Genomic DNA, 15,948 nt, shown 5'->3' with positions numbered 1-15,948 from the left:
ACCAAAATGTGGAAAAAGTCAAGGGGTCTAAATACTTTCCGAAGGCACTGTAAAAGAGCCTTTGAACGGGGTATGGTAGTAGATGCCAGGCAGACCGCTTTGTGTCAAGAACTGCAACGCCGCTGAGTCCCCTTTCTCGAATCACCATAACTATTATAAATGTTTTTACTGTTAATGTTGACGTCATTATCTCACATCACTTTAGCAACAGTGGCCTTGTCATTTATGCCAATAAAGCTTATCTGAATCTAAGATGAAGGATATGAAGTCTAAGAAGAAAGCAAGATAGCAAGAGTTAGAGACTGGGTTGGGAGGTTGTGTGTATGTGTGTGTGTGTGTGTGTGTGTGTGTGTGTGTGTGTGTGTGTGTGTGTGTGTGTGTGTGTGTGTGTGTGTGTGTGTGTGTGTGTGTGTGTGTGAGTGTGAGTGTGTGAGAAGCCCACTGACACGGTCGCCGGTTGTACTGTGTTTCCTCCGACACATTGGTGCGGCTGGCTTCTGGGTTAAGCGAGCAGTGTGTCAAGAAGCAGTGCGGCTTGGCAGGGTCGTGTTTCGGAGGACGCACGGCTCTCGACCTTCGCCCCTCCCGAGTCTGTACGGGAGTTGCAGCGATGGGATAAGACTAACCACCAATCTGATATCATGAAATTGGGGCAAATTTTTTATTTTTTTTAATAAAAAGAATGAAAAAAAATATTTTGTGGTAAGGTTAGAAGTATGTTTAGGGTTAAGTTTTCGGGTTAAGATTAAGATTAGTGTGTGGTGTGTGTCTGTGGTCATTTAAGTGAGTTTGTGTGTGACAGAAAGTGTATGAGTAGGAGTGTTCGTGTCTGGTAGGTGTGTGTTTTCCTGCTGGTGCATGCCTCAGACTAGGTTCCTGATTGCACGCAGCCTTCCCTCCCAAAACCGGAGCAGAGCAAAGAGGGGCGGGCGGCTCAGGAGGAGGAGGTGCTCGTAAAAAAGAGTTCATCTTAGGGCAATGGCCTGATGTCAACCAGCATGCAGTGCCTGGAGGAAACAGACATCTCAGAGCAGCCAGGTAGGCGGCAGCCAATGACACAGCAGATATATGAGAGAGAGAGAGAGAGAGAGAGAGAGAGAGAGAGAGGAGAGAGAGGAGAGAGAGGAGAGAGAGGAGAGAGAGGAGAGAGAGGAGAGAGAGAGAGAGAGAGGAGAGAGAGGAGAGAGGAGAGAGAGGAGAGAGAGGAGAGAGAGGAGAGAGAGGAGAGAGAGAGAGAGAGAGGAGAGAGAGGAGAGAGGAGAGAGGAGAGAGGAGAGAGAGAGAGAGAGAGAGAGAGAGAGAGAGAGAGAGAGAGAGAGAGAGAGAGAGAGAGAGAGAGAGAGGAAAATGCAGCTCTGGCTAATGTAAGGACCAATTATTGGACAGGGAGATGGTAAAGGGAAGTTTGGGGGAGGGGGCAATAAATATATTATAGGCTATACTTGTTGTTGTTGTTGGTTATCTTTCCCATCCTCCATTATCCCAGCTGGCCCCACTATAAAGCCATTTCCTTTATGGCTTGCCAAGGACACACACCCTTACGTCCTGCTTCTCCTTCACACGTCAACCCCACTACTGCCCAACGGAGCTAAACCAGGCCATCAAATTCAAAACCAGACTGGTTTATCAAAACAAAGTCAGCGGAGCTGCTATCAGGAAGAGGAAGAGGGCAAAAGTAGTGGAACCAGATCAACTGTTATGAGAGAGAGAGACAGAGAGAAAAAGAGCGAGAAAGAGAGAGAGAGGAAGGAGGAGGAGAGAAAAGACTCACTGGCTGCCTTGATGAAGCTCCTTTGATACTGATAAGTCATAAGGGGCGCGGGCAGCATTCTGAGGAGAGAAGACACAGAGAGTCAATGGGCACAGCGGCAGGCAGGCAGGGAGTCATGGCCCTCCACTCATCAGGCTGATTTCCCTCTTCATTAGGTAGGCGGAAAACTGGGCTGTTTGTGTATGTGGGTCTCCTCAGTCCTAGCCCTCTCTCATCTCCTCTTCTTTAGACTTAACCCTTCTGCTCTCTCCCATGGCCCTCGATCCTGTCCTCCTTAGCTCTACTCAGCAGGCCAGGGCCATACTGGACAACCACATGCTCTCAGCCCTCTCTCACTCAGTGCAGTGTTATTGTACACACTATTGTACACACTGCAGTACTCATAGAGAGCCTGTGTTTCTTAACTATCTTTAGTCATTTCCATGACTAGACCTGGGCAATGGATTCACAGTACTGTACCTAAGGTAGTACTTGATTGCGCTGGTGATGGTCTTGATCTCCCATTCTGTACTGTCCAGCTCCACGTCAGCACAGGTTTTAGGATCTGTCAGAGGGAGAGGATAGATGTCATCATCTGTCATTTGAGAAGCTTTGTGATTTCAGACGTTTGTGATTGAACCTATCTTGTGTATTCTATTTTCCAGTTGTCAGTATATTCTCTCATCCAGTCCTCTACCAGTTCTATGGTCACCTCCTCCTGTGTTTTTCCGTCTGTCAGTCTCAGAGCTACGGTATATCTACAGTAATTCAACTTGTTTTGCATTATTTATACAGTTGCATAAATTGCCTATTCCCCATAGCTATTCACATAAATCCGCAGGATGGTTTTCTACTGTTTTCTACTACAGTATAGACTCCCCTAACAGGAGGAGCAGGAAATTCCAGCTATCAGAATAAGACAGGTTGTGCAAACAAAACTACTGCATAAATGTTAAATAAGTTCGATTCAATCTTGCCCCCAAATATTACCTGTTTGGATTTGTTTTTGCGGCAAGGACTCAATCTTTCTCGCACTCTCACACACACACACACACACACACACACACACACACACACACACACACACACACACACACACACACACACACACACACACACACACACACACACACACACACACACACACACACACACACACACACACACAGCTCCATTATCTCTCTGTCTTACCCATGGCAAGACCCAGGAGTTTCTGCACCCTGGAGTTTACTCCAACAATCCTGTACAGGCCCTGCTCGTCAATGCCTGTGGGGCAGGACAGAACAGGACAGATATCTATAAAGATTGTATAGGACTTGTAAGAGTGACCAGTGACACCAGGTTCGCAATAACAGTAGTACTAGAGACCTGTGAAGCCTGTAAGCAGCCAAGCCTTAGTTCATTACCTCTGGTCTCCACAGCGTAGATGAACTTCTTCACAACGTTGAAGCCAACCACATCCAGCTGGGCCACTGAAAGATGGAGAGAGAGGGGGGAGGGGGAGAGGCAGCGTGGGACAGTGGGAGAGGGAGAGGACGAGAGAGAGAAAGGTAGAGAGAGAAAGAGTGGGAGGAAGAGAGATAGGTGTAGAGAAAAATAGAGGGAGAAACGGAGGTAGAGAAGTGAATGAATCCCATCAATTATCAGTGTGCATTCATACGGACGGATGGTAGAGTAAAGCAAAATAATACCGATGTGTCACTTACGGCCTTCACTCTGGCTGTCTCTGTTTAAGTTATAGACCTGGAAGGAACAGAGACACCCAGTTACCACGGTTACACAGCTTAGCGTTACCGCCATCAACCACCACCACCGGTCACAAACACCTATCCGTGAACTGAACACAGGCTGTACTTGCATAAGCCCATGTACACTATGCTGTAATAAACAGTGTCGTACACAGCATGCCACACTGCCTGCCTGGTGAGTAGTAGCACGGTACATTGACATCAATGGAAGTTGCTACGGACTGAAGTGGCTTCCTAAAGGAGTTGAAGGTTAGGTAGTCAGCTATGCCTGGAATCCCTGTGGTGGGCTATACGCATATGAGTACACACACACACACAGTCACGCACACACACGCACAGGATGAGTGTGTACCGCTGGCAACGTACCGGTTCTCTCCCATCCATAGCTTCCATCCACAGCCTGCGGTCTTCCTCCGATAGAGCTTGCATGGTGATCACCCCTGGCCTGCAACACACACACACACACAAACAAACACGCACAAACACGCACAAAGATCAGTCTTTAATCAAACGCAACACACCATGTAGCAGTGACTGACAGAAGGAAATCACTGCTACATAAGGGGGTTGTCCACCCTCTTTGGGTCCTCTGACATTATTAAACATTATCCCCCATCAAGTCAATCTGCTGCGTCCACCACGACCATCCCAGCACAGACTGACACCTCTATCAATCCAACCCCGGCCCTATCCGAAACTACAACTAAGCTACGCTCATCTCTGGCCGGCGTTACCATATTTCACCTGGCCCTGGCAGCAGGCTCACCTTCAGCTGTCAACACAGTCCTCCATTAAAACCACACACATATACACACACACACACACACACACACACACACACACACACACACACACACACACACACACACACACACACACACACACACACACACACACATATACACATATACACACACACATATACTCTGGGGCAGAGGACGCCATAACGCACGCTCTCACTAACAGTCACCCTCAAGTTATGTCTTTGCGATGCCTTTGCGTGCTAAAGCATGTTGAGACCAGCTTTTACTTTCCTGCTGCTAACAACAGCAGTGCACGGCATCGAGCGAACAAACACACACACACACACAAACACTCTGGGCAGAGGACAAACAAACACCATGAATAAATTACGAGGGTTGAGTGAAGGAATGGGCCGATGCAGGAGGAGGGAGATCAGTGGCTGAAGCGGCCACAGTAGAGCTAGCGTTAGAGTTAGGGAGTCACTGGCTCTGCTGCTTTATATACAGTCAGGCAACACCCTTCTATGACCGGGCTGGAGAGGTGGCAGATATCTCACTTAGCGTTCGTCATCTAACATCCACCGCTTGCCAATCCCTATTAAGATCCTCTGTGTTGAGCTCCGACCCACAGTCAGTCGGCCACAGCCTCAGCCCAGCAACACTCGTGAGCACCACCATGTGGTTGTAATGGGTAACAACAAGCTACTAGCCAGCAGCAATGACTCACCTGTCTACAGCCTCCACGTCGAAACAGAACCTCTTCTCTATAGAATCCGTCTTCCGCCTTGTGCAGGACTTCAGAGTGAAGCTCTCCTCCTCCCCCTGAAAGACAGCGGAAACCTTAATCAACCTTTAAGAAGAGACATTTATGACACTCAAGTTCAAACAATGTGAAGTGCCTTTCGCAACGTGTATGGAACCAAGTCATTTTAAGATACATGTCTTTGATTCTCATAGTGAATTGTGGACAAGGATGGATGGACTTTGTCTTTGGAAAAAAACAGATGAGAAACTTTGATGTAGGTTATTTCAGTGCAACCATTTCACAGCCCATCTCCCCGTCATTCCCTCTCCTCCCCACCTCCTCGCTCCTTCAAAGGGAGTGCATTAGCAACTGAACTGTCACCACTGTTTGCACAGAGAATCCTGGGAGACACATGGCAGCAATCCTGAGACGGAGCATCAAGCCACGCTGATGTGTTCTGAATGATACCTCCTCTCCTCTCTGATCCTTCCTCCTTCGTGTCCATGATCCTTTTCTGCCCTTCCTACTTTACTCCTCTGCTCTCCCACCATCACCTCTCTCCTCCCCTGCTCTTTCTCCTCCCGTGTCTCATCCTCTATCCCCTCTTCTGCCCTTTGTCCTCTTCCTCCATCACTTCATCGCCCTCTTTCTGCCATCCTTTTCTCCACAGTACACTTCAATCAGTGCGAGAGGATGAGAGGAACAGTGACATGAGGAGCGATATACTACCACTGAGTGTTTGTCCTTGCCCACTGACAGTGACAACACTGAGATGTCGGGGGCAGATGTGCCTACCAGGAATCACTCTTTCAGATGCATTTTTACATTTACACTGAACAAAACATAAAAGCAACATGTAAAAATGTTGGTCCCATGTTTCATGAGCTGAAATAAAAGATCCTAGAAATGTTCCATACGCACAAACATCTTATTTCTCTCAAATGTTGTTCGCAAAAGTTGACATCCCTGTCAGCGAGCATTTCTCCTTTGCAAGGATAATCCATCCACCTGGCAGTTGGGGCATATCAAGAAGCTGATTAAACAGCATGATCATTACACAGGTGCATCTTGTGCTGGGGACAATGAAAGGCCATTCTAAATTGTGCAGTATTGTCACACAACACAATGCCACAGTTTTGAGGGAGTGTGCAATTGGCATGCTGACTGCAGGAATGTCCACCAGAGCTATTGCCAGAGAATTGAATATTCACTTCTCTACCATAAACCGCCTCCAATGTCATCTTAGAGAATTTGGCAGTACGTCCAACCGGCCTCACAACCGCAGACCGTGTGTATGGCGTTGTGTTGGCGAGCGGTTTGCTGATGTCAACGTTGTCCATGGTGGTGGGGGGAGATGGGGGTTATGGTATGAGCAGGCATAAGCTACCGACAACAAACACAATTGCCTTTAATTGATGGAAATTTGAATGCACAGAGACACTGCACCGTGACGAGATCCTGAGGCCCATTTCTTAAGGTATCAGTGACCAAAAGATGCATATCTGTATTTCCATTCATGTGAAATCCATAGATTAGGGCCTAATGAACTTAATTCAATTGACTGATTTCCTTATATGAGCTGTAACTCAGTAAAACCTTTGAAATTCTTGCATGTTGCATTTATATTTTTGTCAGTAAATATCGGTAGTAGTATTTTCTCTTTATTGGGATAGAAAGTCACAAACGAAAGGAGGAAACATTCATTCAGGTAAAGGAATACAGATATGAAGACGCAGGCCGGGTTTGAACCCATACCAGAAAGGTCAAGTTATAGTCCGGAGTCGGCAGCACTACCACAAGGCCAGACTCCAGCACACAGATGTATTATGAAGCACTAATCAACTGCAGTCATTCAAATCTCTAGAGACAGATGTCACACATGATTTCTGCTTGAAATCATGACTGGGTGGCTGTTGCCCCAGTCCTTAGCTCAGGGCTCCAGCTATTCATTTGGTTTGCTAACTTGCTAGCTAAGTGTCTAAAGGCACGTGACATTAAAACGACTACTTGAGTATCCGGTCAATATAATGGATCATTTGTGGTTGTCCGTGTGACCTTGTAGTTGTTGGAGCAGAGAGAGAGGGAGAAGAGAGAGAAATGTTGGCATCCTTTGCCCGCCAGTTCTCGGGCAAAGGATGCCAACATTTCTCTCTCTGCTCAAACCTAACAACGCATTAATCAATATCAACGTAACACTCAAAATAACATAAGGTAAAACAAAAACACATAAGAAATACAAAGAAGAAGAACATGAGAAAGTAAGAACCTATATACAGGGTCAGTTCCAATACCATATTTACAATGTGCAGGGATACTGGACGGATAGAGGTGCTTCCTTTCACATTAAATTAATGGATTTGGATATATCAGCCACACCGTTGCTGACAGGTGTAGAAAATTGAGCACACAGTCATGCAATCTCCATAGACAAACAGTGGAAGTAGAATAGCCTTACTGAAGAGCTCAGTGACTTTCAACGTGGTACCGTCATAGAATGCCACCTTTCCAACAAGTCAGTTCGTCAAATTTCTACCCTGCTAGAACTGCCCCAGTTAACTGTATGTGCTGTTATTGTGAGGTGGAAACATCCAGTCGCAAAAGTGGTAGGCCACACAAGCTCACAGAACGGGTCCACCGAGTGCTGAAGCGTGTAGCGCGTAAAAGTCTTTTGTCCTCGGTTGCAACCCTGACTACCGAGTTCCAAACTGCCTCTGGAAGCAACGTCAGCACAAGAACTGTTTGTCGGGAGCTTCATGAAATGGATTTCCATGGCCGAGCAGCCGCACACAAACCTAAGATCACCATGCTCAATGTAAAACGTCGGCTGGAGTGGTGTAAAGCTCGCCGCCATTGGACTCTGGAGAAGTGGAAACGCGTTCTCTGGAGTGATGAATCACGCTTCACCATCTGGCAGTCCGATGGACACATCTCGGTTTGGCGGATGCCAGGAGAACGCTACCTGCCCCAATGCATAGTGCCAACTGTAAAGTTTGGTGGAGTAAGGAATAATGGTCTGGGGCTGTTTTTCATGTTTTGGGCTAGGTCCCTTAATTCCAGGGAAGGTAAATCTTAACGCTACAGCATTCAATGACATTCTAGACAATTCTGTGCTTCCAACTTTGTGGCAACAGTTTGGGGAAGGCCCTTTAATGTTTCAGCATGACAATGCCCCCGTGCACAAAGCGAGGTACATACAAAAATGGTTTGTCGAGATCTGTGTGGAAGAACTTGACTGGTCTGCACAGAGCCCTGGCCTCAACCCCATCAAACACCTTTAGGATGAATTGGAACGCCAACTGCGAGCCAGGCCTAATCACCCAACATCAGTGCCCGACTTCACTAATGGAAGCAAGTCCCCCAGCAATGTTCCAACATCTAGTGGAAAGCCTTCCTAGAAGAGTGGAGGCTGTTATAGCACCAAAGGGGAACCAACTCCACATTAATGCCCATGATTTTGGAATGACATGTTCGACGAGCAGGTGTCCACATACTTTCATGTAGTAAGGTGAAGAGGCATCAGGATATATGATAAACAGAGTAGCAGCAGCAGCGTATATGATGAATATGTGAGTGTGTGTGTGTGCGTGTGTGTAAAGTAATTATAAATGTGAGTGCATGTTATGTGTGTGTGAGCAAATTAAGTGAGTGTTGGAATGTCAGTGTGCGTGAGTGTTTAGATTCCTGTGAGTGTGCATTGAGACAGTGCAACAACAACAAAAAGTACAAGGGTCAACTCAGATTTAGCTATTTAGCAGCTATTTAGCAGTCTTATAGCTTGGAGATAGAAGCTGTTCAGGAGCCTGTTGGTGTCAAGCTTGATGCACCTGTACCGCTTTCCATGCGGAAGCAGAGAGAACAGTCTATGGCTTGGGTGGCTGGAGACTCCTTTTCCGGTGCTTCCTTTCACACCGCCTGATATAGAGGTCCTGGATGGCAGGGAGCTCGGACCTAGTGATGTACTGGGCTGTCCGCACTACCCTCTGTAGCGCTATGTGATTGATGGCGGTGCTGTTGCCATACCAAGCAGTAATGTAGCCAGTCAAGATGCTCTCAATGGTGCAACTGTAGAACTTTGTGAGGATTTGAGGGCCCATGCCAAACCTTTTCAGCCTCCTGAGGGGGACTAAACACACACCCCTGTGGGGCCCCCGTGTTGAGAGTCAGAGTGGTGGAGATGATGTTGCCTACCCTCACCACACCACCTTGGGTCGGCCCGTCAGGAAGTCCAGGATCCAGTTGCAGAGGGAGGTGTTCAGTCCCAGGGTCCTAAGCTTGGTGATGAGCTTGAAGGGGACAATGGTGTTGAACGCTGAGCTGTGGTCAATGAACAGCATTTCACATCGGTATTCCTCTTATCTAGGTGGGTGAGGGCAGTGTGGAGTGTAATTGAGATTGCGTCTTCTATGGATCTGTTGGGGCAGGATGCAAATTGGAGTGGGTCTAGGGTGTCTGGGATGATGGAGTTGATGTGTGCCATAACCAGACTTTCAAACCACTTCATGATTACAGATGTGTGCTACAGGACGGTACTCATTATAACATGAAGCCTTGGAGTTCTCGGGGACAGGAATGATGGTGGTCATCTTAAAACATGTGGGGATTACAGACTGGGACAAGGAGAGGTTGAAAATGACCGTGAATATGCCTGCCAGCTGTTCTGACCCTGCTCTGAGAATTTTGTTAAGTGCTAGCTTGTTATTTTTCTTGTCCTGAGGTGGAATGTATACAACAGTCAGGATAACAGCTGAAAACTCCCTCGGGAGGTAGAAGGGTCGGCATTTGACCATCAGGTATTCCAAGACGGGTGAACAATAGGTTGAGACTTTCACTGCGCTTGAGTCAGCACACCATTTGTTGTTGATGAAGAGGCAAATCCCTCCCCCTCTCAATTTCCCTGAATCCAATGTCCTCTCCGCTTGGTGAATGGAGAATCCATCAAGTTCGATAGCCATGGGTGGGTATCTTGCTCGAAAGCCATGTTTCAGAAAAGCAGAGAATATTGAAGTGACAAGAGTCCCGTTGGTAGCAAATCCGCGATCGGAGGTCATCCATCTTATTATTAAGTGGCCAATAGAATGGAGGGAAGAGGTGTCCGGATTTCCCTTCACCTCAATCTCGCCAGGACTCCCCCTGTCTTGCCTCTGTAACGCCGGAATTGGAATTACAGAAAGAGCCCAGGGCAGATGAGTCGAAGTTGAAGCTGGGATTGAGGTAACTAATTGCCGATCTGATGTTCAAAAGTTATTGTCGGTTATAATAAATAACAGCGGATACATTTAGTCAGGAGGAGGCAAAGTCAGGTGGGACCATTCTAGACAATGAGTGGGCAGATACGAGTGTGAACAACAAGTGTTTTATCTCAATGTTGTCACGTGTCCTACTTATATCAGTACACTCCTAACAAACTAAGCATTGTGAAGCTTCTATTTGATCAAATAAAGCTATACGTAGCAAATCAAGCCGTTACATTTTTTGTTAACCAAATTCGACACTCTCTCATTGACCTCCATACAAAAACTCCTTGCTGCTGGAAAAGACAGATTTTGGGCCCAGTTATGCCTCTGGCTTTACCTCTTCCTCTCCGAGTCAACTCACCACTTTGCCACCGGACTTCTGGTCGAACAGGACCATGGTGACTCGTTTGGGCTCTCGATGGTAGGTGCAGTAGTGCTTGACCCAGGTTGACACGAAAGAGCCTGAGAGAGGGAAGAGCGAGGAGCAGATTGAGAAGCAGAGAGGGGGCAGTATTGAACACATTTTGTGTGTTACCATGGTTATTGCACACGCTGGGTCCCCCGTCACCTCTAAGAGCGTGATATTCTCATCCTGAATAGAATTACTCTTGTTGTTCCTATGGGGAAATTGAAATCTATTTCAAACAACACTGGTGTCTAAACAACACTGGTGTGACTAAAGCGGTCGTCGTGATGTTACCGCCACCATGCTTTTCTAAGTGGTAAAAATAAATCACTGAGTAGTGAAATTGTATCCCATTGCAGCATGACAGAGAGAGAGCGAGAGAGAGAGAGAGAGAGAGAGAGAGAAGAGAGATAGCAGGATGGGACACTCACGTTTCTCCTGTACAAACAGGTATCCCTCCATGGTGTCATGGCTGATACTCTTGTGCTCATGGGGGTTCTCCTTCATCTTCCTCATCAGACACTCCACCTCAGACCGTGTGCTTTCAAAACGGTTCCGCGTCTGAACGGGGCAGGAAAGGAGACAGACAATGATGGAAACATCCTAACACCCTGCATTCTGTGAAATTCACCATTGTCTGCAGTCAGTGTGTTAGGGCTAGGCCAAAACCTTAAATCACAATATTTTTCACATTTATTATGGTATTTTATGTTTTTTAATAATAGAAGTTCTAAATAGGCTTTATGAGTAGGTCATGACCTAGAGTGGCAACATATAAATTATAATTGATTGTAATTGGGATTTCTCAATTTTGATTGTTTTATACTGTTCAAACTAAATACATTTTTAGCATTTTCTACAATTTCTGCATTTCCTGTACTTTTGTAATCATTTCCACACTGTGCCACGGAGAGATGCATGATATGTGCAAAAACATCTAGGCCTAGTTAAAAGATGAACTGTTGGAATCATGGAAATAAAATGATTATTCTAACTCTATAGTTCAAATAAAGTGTGCAGTACAATGAATGCATTGTTGTTTGACATGACAATGAATGAATAAGCCAGGGAGGAATTATTGACAGGGTAGGAACCAAAATGTTGGCCAATGTTTCCAGGGGACCCTAATTAGTGAGAGATTAGCAAACTTAGGCATGTCATGACAACAACAAACTTTGAACGTACTTATCCATTCATAACTGACCAAATTATGAAAGACAAGCATTGTCATTTTGAATTCTGTAAAGTGAGTGTTAAAGAGGTGAAATAATTATTGTTGTCTATCAACAACGACAAGCCACCTGGGTCTGACAACTTGGATGGAAAATTACTGCGGATGACAACAGACTATATCTCTCCAATCTAAATCTACAGGAAAGTGTGTGCTCTCAGGCCTGGAGGGAGAAAAAGTCATTCCGCTACCTAAGAAAAGCAAAGCACCCTTTCCTGGCTCAAACAGCCGACCAATCAGCCTGCTACCAACCCTTAGTAAACTTTTGGGAAAAAATGTGTTTGGCCAGACAATTATATTTCATAGTAAACAAATGACTGAAAAGAAATTAGCTGAAAGAAATTGATAATAAGAAGCTGTTTTGTTAGACCGATCATAATTTGCTGCTGGAAAAACGTATGTGTTATGGCTTCACATCCCTGGCTATATTGTGGATTGAGAGTTACCTGTCTAATATAACACAGAGGGTGCTCTTCAATGGAAGCCTCTCCAACAAAATCCAGGTAGAGTCGGGCATTCCCCAGGGAAGTTGTCTTGGCCCCTTAGTGTTTAAAATATTTACTAATGACCTGCCACTGGCACTGAGTAAAGCCTGTGTACCTACAGTGCATTCGGAAGTTATTCAGCCCCCTTGACTTTTTCCACATTTTGTTGCATAACAGCCTTATTCTAAAATTGATTAAATATATACCCCATAGTGATGAAGCAAAGAAAGGTTTTTAGAAATGTTTGCAAATGTGTATTAAAAAAACTGAAATATTACATTTACATAAGTATTCAGACCCTTTACTCGGTACTTTGTTGAAGCACCTTTGGAAGCGATTACAGCCTAGAGTCTTCTTGAGTATGATGCTACAAGCTTGGCTCACCTGTATTTGGGGAGTTTGTGTACTTTGCTCCATTCATCTTTCCCTCGATCCTGACTAGTCTCCCAGTCCCTGCCGCTGAAAAACATCCCCACAGCATGATGCTGCCACCACTATGCTTCACAGTAGGGATGGTGGCAGGTTTCCTCCAGATGTGATGCTTGGCATTCAGGCCAAAGAGTTGAATCTTGGTTTCATCAGAGCAGAGAATCTTGTTTCTCCTGGTCTGAGTGTCCTTTAGGTGCCTTTTGGCAAACTCCAAGCAGGCTGTCATATGCCTTTTACTGAGGAGTGGCTTCTGCCTGGCCAATCTACCATAAAGGCCTGATTGGTGGAGTGCTGCAGAGATGGTTGTCCTTCTGGAAGGTTCTCCCATCTCCACCGAGGAACTCTGGAGCTCTGTCAGGGTGACCATCGGGTTCTTGGCCAAGTCCCTTCTCCCCCGATTGCTCAGCTTGGCCGGGCGGCCAGCTCTAGGAAGGGTCTTGGTGGTTCCAAACTTCTTCCATTTAAGAATTATGGAGGCCACCCGGACTATTTACATTGAACCCCCGTCTTTGTTTTTACACTGCTGCTACTCGCTGTTTATTATCTATGCATAGTCACTCTACAAATGACCTCGATTAACCTGTATCCCCCCCACATTGACTCGGTATCGGTACCCGCTGTATATAGCTTTGTTATTGTTATGAAAATGTATTATGTTACTTTTTGATTGATTAGATTTTTTACTTTAGATTATTTAGCAAATACTTTTTTAACTCTATTTCTTGAACTGCATTGTTGGTTAAGGGCTTGTAAGTAGGCGTTTCACGGTAAGGTCTACACCTGTTGTATTCAGCGCATGTGACATAACATTTGATTTGATTTGTGTTCTTGGGGACCTCCAATGCTGCAGACATATTTTGGTAACCTTTCCCCAGATCTGTGCTTCGACACAATCCTGTCTCGGAGCTCTACCGACAATTCCTTCAACCTCATGGCTTGGTTTTTGCTCTGACATGCACTGTCAACTGTGGGACCTTATATAGACAGGTGTGTGCCTTTCCAAATCATGTCTAATCAATTCAATTAACGACACGTGGACTCCAATCAAGTTGTAGAAACATCTCAAGGATGATCAATGGAAACAGGATGCACCTGAGCTCAATTTTGAGTCTCATAGCAAAGGGTCTGAATACTTATATAAATAAGGTATGTGTTTTTTATTTTTAAGAAATGTGCTAAAATTTCTAAAAAAACGATTTTCTCTTTGTCATTATGGGGTATTGTGTGTAGATTGATGACGATTGTTTTTGGAATAAGGCTATAACGTAACAAAATGTGAAAAAAGTAAATGGTTCTGAATACTTTCCGAATTATCTGTATGTACGCCATGACTCGACATTATACACGTCAGCTACCACAGCAAGTGAAATCACTGCAACATAACCTTTTCACATGTGAATTCCAAATGTCTCTAACGGTCACCCTACAGTCAGCTGTTTTATGTGTGTGCTATCAGAACGCACTCACTGTTCCAAAATGTGTTACGCACCAGGACAGTTAACCCGCGCTGCCCTCAAACCAGGGCTCGCTGCCTGCTAATTATCTATAAGCTTTGTTCAAACTTGTCAATTTAAAATTATTTTCGAACAACAGTTTGAATTGATGTGTGTTCCGCCTCCTCATTAATTCACATAAGAAGTAGCCCATTTCACTGTTGCAGACAATTTATGTTTGAGGTTTTATTGAGCTGGCCAAGCCCAAGTACTTCCCGAGTGTTTCCCCAGATCAAGTATGAAGACAATGTGCATCTCTAGTCAGAACACATTTTCTGTCTGCGCCTGCATTGCCTTCATTGTTATTTTTCTTAAAAATAATAACTTTGGTCATGTGTCCGTTCCTATCAAAGTAAATGCCTTATTTTCTGTATACCGTGTTGTTGTTTCTACTGTAGCATACCGTATATATGTATGGAGCATAATGTATTTACAGTTTTTTTCACGTTTTCATGTACTGGTGACAAATCATTACGTTCCAACTCTTGCATATATTGTAATGGAAACACGATGTGTGTAAAATACATTTTTGAAGACTGCACTGATTATGATGAGCTAATGCTAAGCTATTTGCCAGCTATGTGTGGCGCCATGTTTGTTTACATCATACAATGCATTCTGGTCTGTCAGACCAAAGATGTTATAAAAAATTAGGTGAAGGGATAGTTCACTTGACTGACTGAAGGTGCTTTCAAGACAACTGGGAACTCTGAAAAATACGAGGTCAAATCACGATGTCTGTGATCTTCAGGTTGGAAAGTCAGGGATCCGAGTTCCCGAGTTGGAGTTCTGAGTTGGATAACCGTTCAAAACGATTTGTCCCAGTCAGAGCTTGTTTTTTTCCGAGTTCCCAGTTGTCTTGAACGCACTTAAGTCAGAAGTTGGACATTTCCGAGTTTCCAGTTGTTTTGAACGCGGCATCAGATTGTAACTATGGTACCTCAGGATTACCAGCTTAGACCCCCCTTTCCAGGGGTTTTATTTTTATTTAGTATATACAGTTGAAGTCAGAAGTTTACATACACTTAGGTTGGAGTCATTCAAACTTGTTTTTCAACCACTCCACAAATTTCATGTAAACAAACTATAGTTTTGGCAAGTCGGTTAGGACATCTACTTTGTGCACGACACAAGTCATTTTTCCAGCAATTGTTTACAGACAGATTATTTCACTTATAATTCACTGTATCACAATTCCAGTGGGTCAGAAGTTTACATACACTAAGTTGACTGTGCCTTTAAACAGCTTGGAAAATTCCAGAAAATGATGTCAGGGCTTTAGAAGCTTCTGATAGGCTAATTGACATCATTTGAATCAATTGGAGGTGTACCTGTGGATGTATTTCAAGGCCTACCTCAAACTTAGTGCCTCTTTGCTTGACATCATGAGAAAATCAAAAGAAATCAGCCAAAACCTCTGAAAAAATGATAAACCTCCACAAGTCAGGTTCATCCTTGGGAGCAATTTCCAAATGCCTGAAGGTTCCACATTCATCTGTACAAACAATAGTACGCAAGTATAAACACCATGTGACCACGCAGCCGTCATACTGCTCAGGAAGGACACGCGTTCTGTCTCCTAGTGATAAATGTACTTTGGTGCAAAAAGTGCAAATCAATCCCAGAACAGCAGCAAAGGACCTTGTGAAGATGCTGGAGGAAACAGGTACAAACGTATCTATAT

General features: G+C 44.9%; 1 protein-coding gene across 2 annotated transcripts in view; it reads right to left on the bottom strand.

The window, feature by feature from the left end:
* Positions 1-15,948, bottom strand: part of LOC120032227 (rho GTPase-activating protein 26-like) — a 116,003-nt gene that overhangs the window by 41,788 nt on the left and 58,267 nt on the right. For both annotated transcript variants that reach the window (XM_038978222.1, XM_038978230.1), the window contains exons 8-16: positions 11,058-11,187; positions 10,582-10,682; positions 4,969-5,063; positions 3,865-3,943; positions 3,457-3,493; positions 3,157-3,222; positions 2,942-3,016; positions 2,231-2,315; positions 1,772-1,830 (exon numbers count right to left, since the gene is read on the bottom strand). In XM_038978222.1, coding sequence (XP_038834150.1) covers positions 1,772-1,830; positions 2,231-2,315; positions 2,942-3,016; positions 3,157-3,222; positions 3,457-3,493; positions 3,865-3,943; positions 4,969-5,063; positions 10,582-10,682; positions 11,058-11,187 — 727 coding nt within the window. The remainder of the gene's footprint in view (positions 1-1,771; positions 1,831-2,230; positions 2,316-2,941; positions 3,017-3,156; positions 3,223-3,456; positions 3,494-3,864; positions 3,944-4,968; positions 5,064-10,581; positions 10,683-11,057; positions 11,188-15,948) is intronic.

Source organism: Salvelinus namaycush, chromosome 3 (assembly GCF_016432855.1).
Source record: "Salvelinus namaycush isolate Seneca chromosome 3, SaNama_1.0, whole genome shotgun sequence".
NCBI lineage: Eukaryota > Metazoa > Chordata > Actinopteri > Salmoniformes > Salmonidae > Salvelinus > Salvelinus namaycush.
The sequence above is the reverse complement of the archived record's forward strand: the minus strand, read 5'-3'. Positions and strand labels throughout refer to the sequence as shown.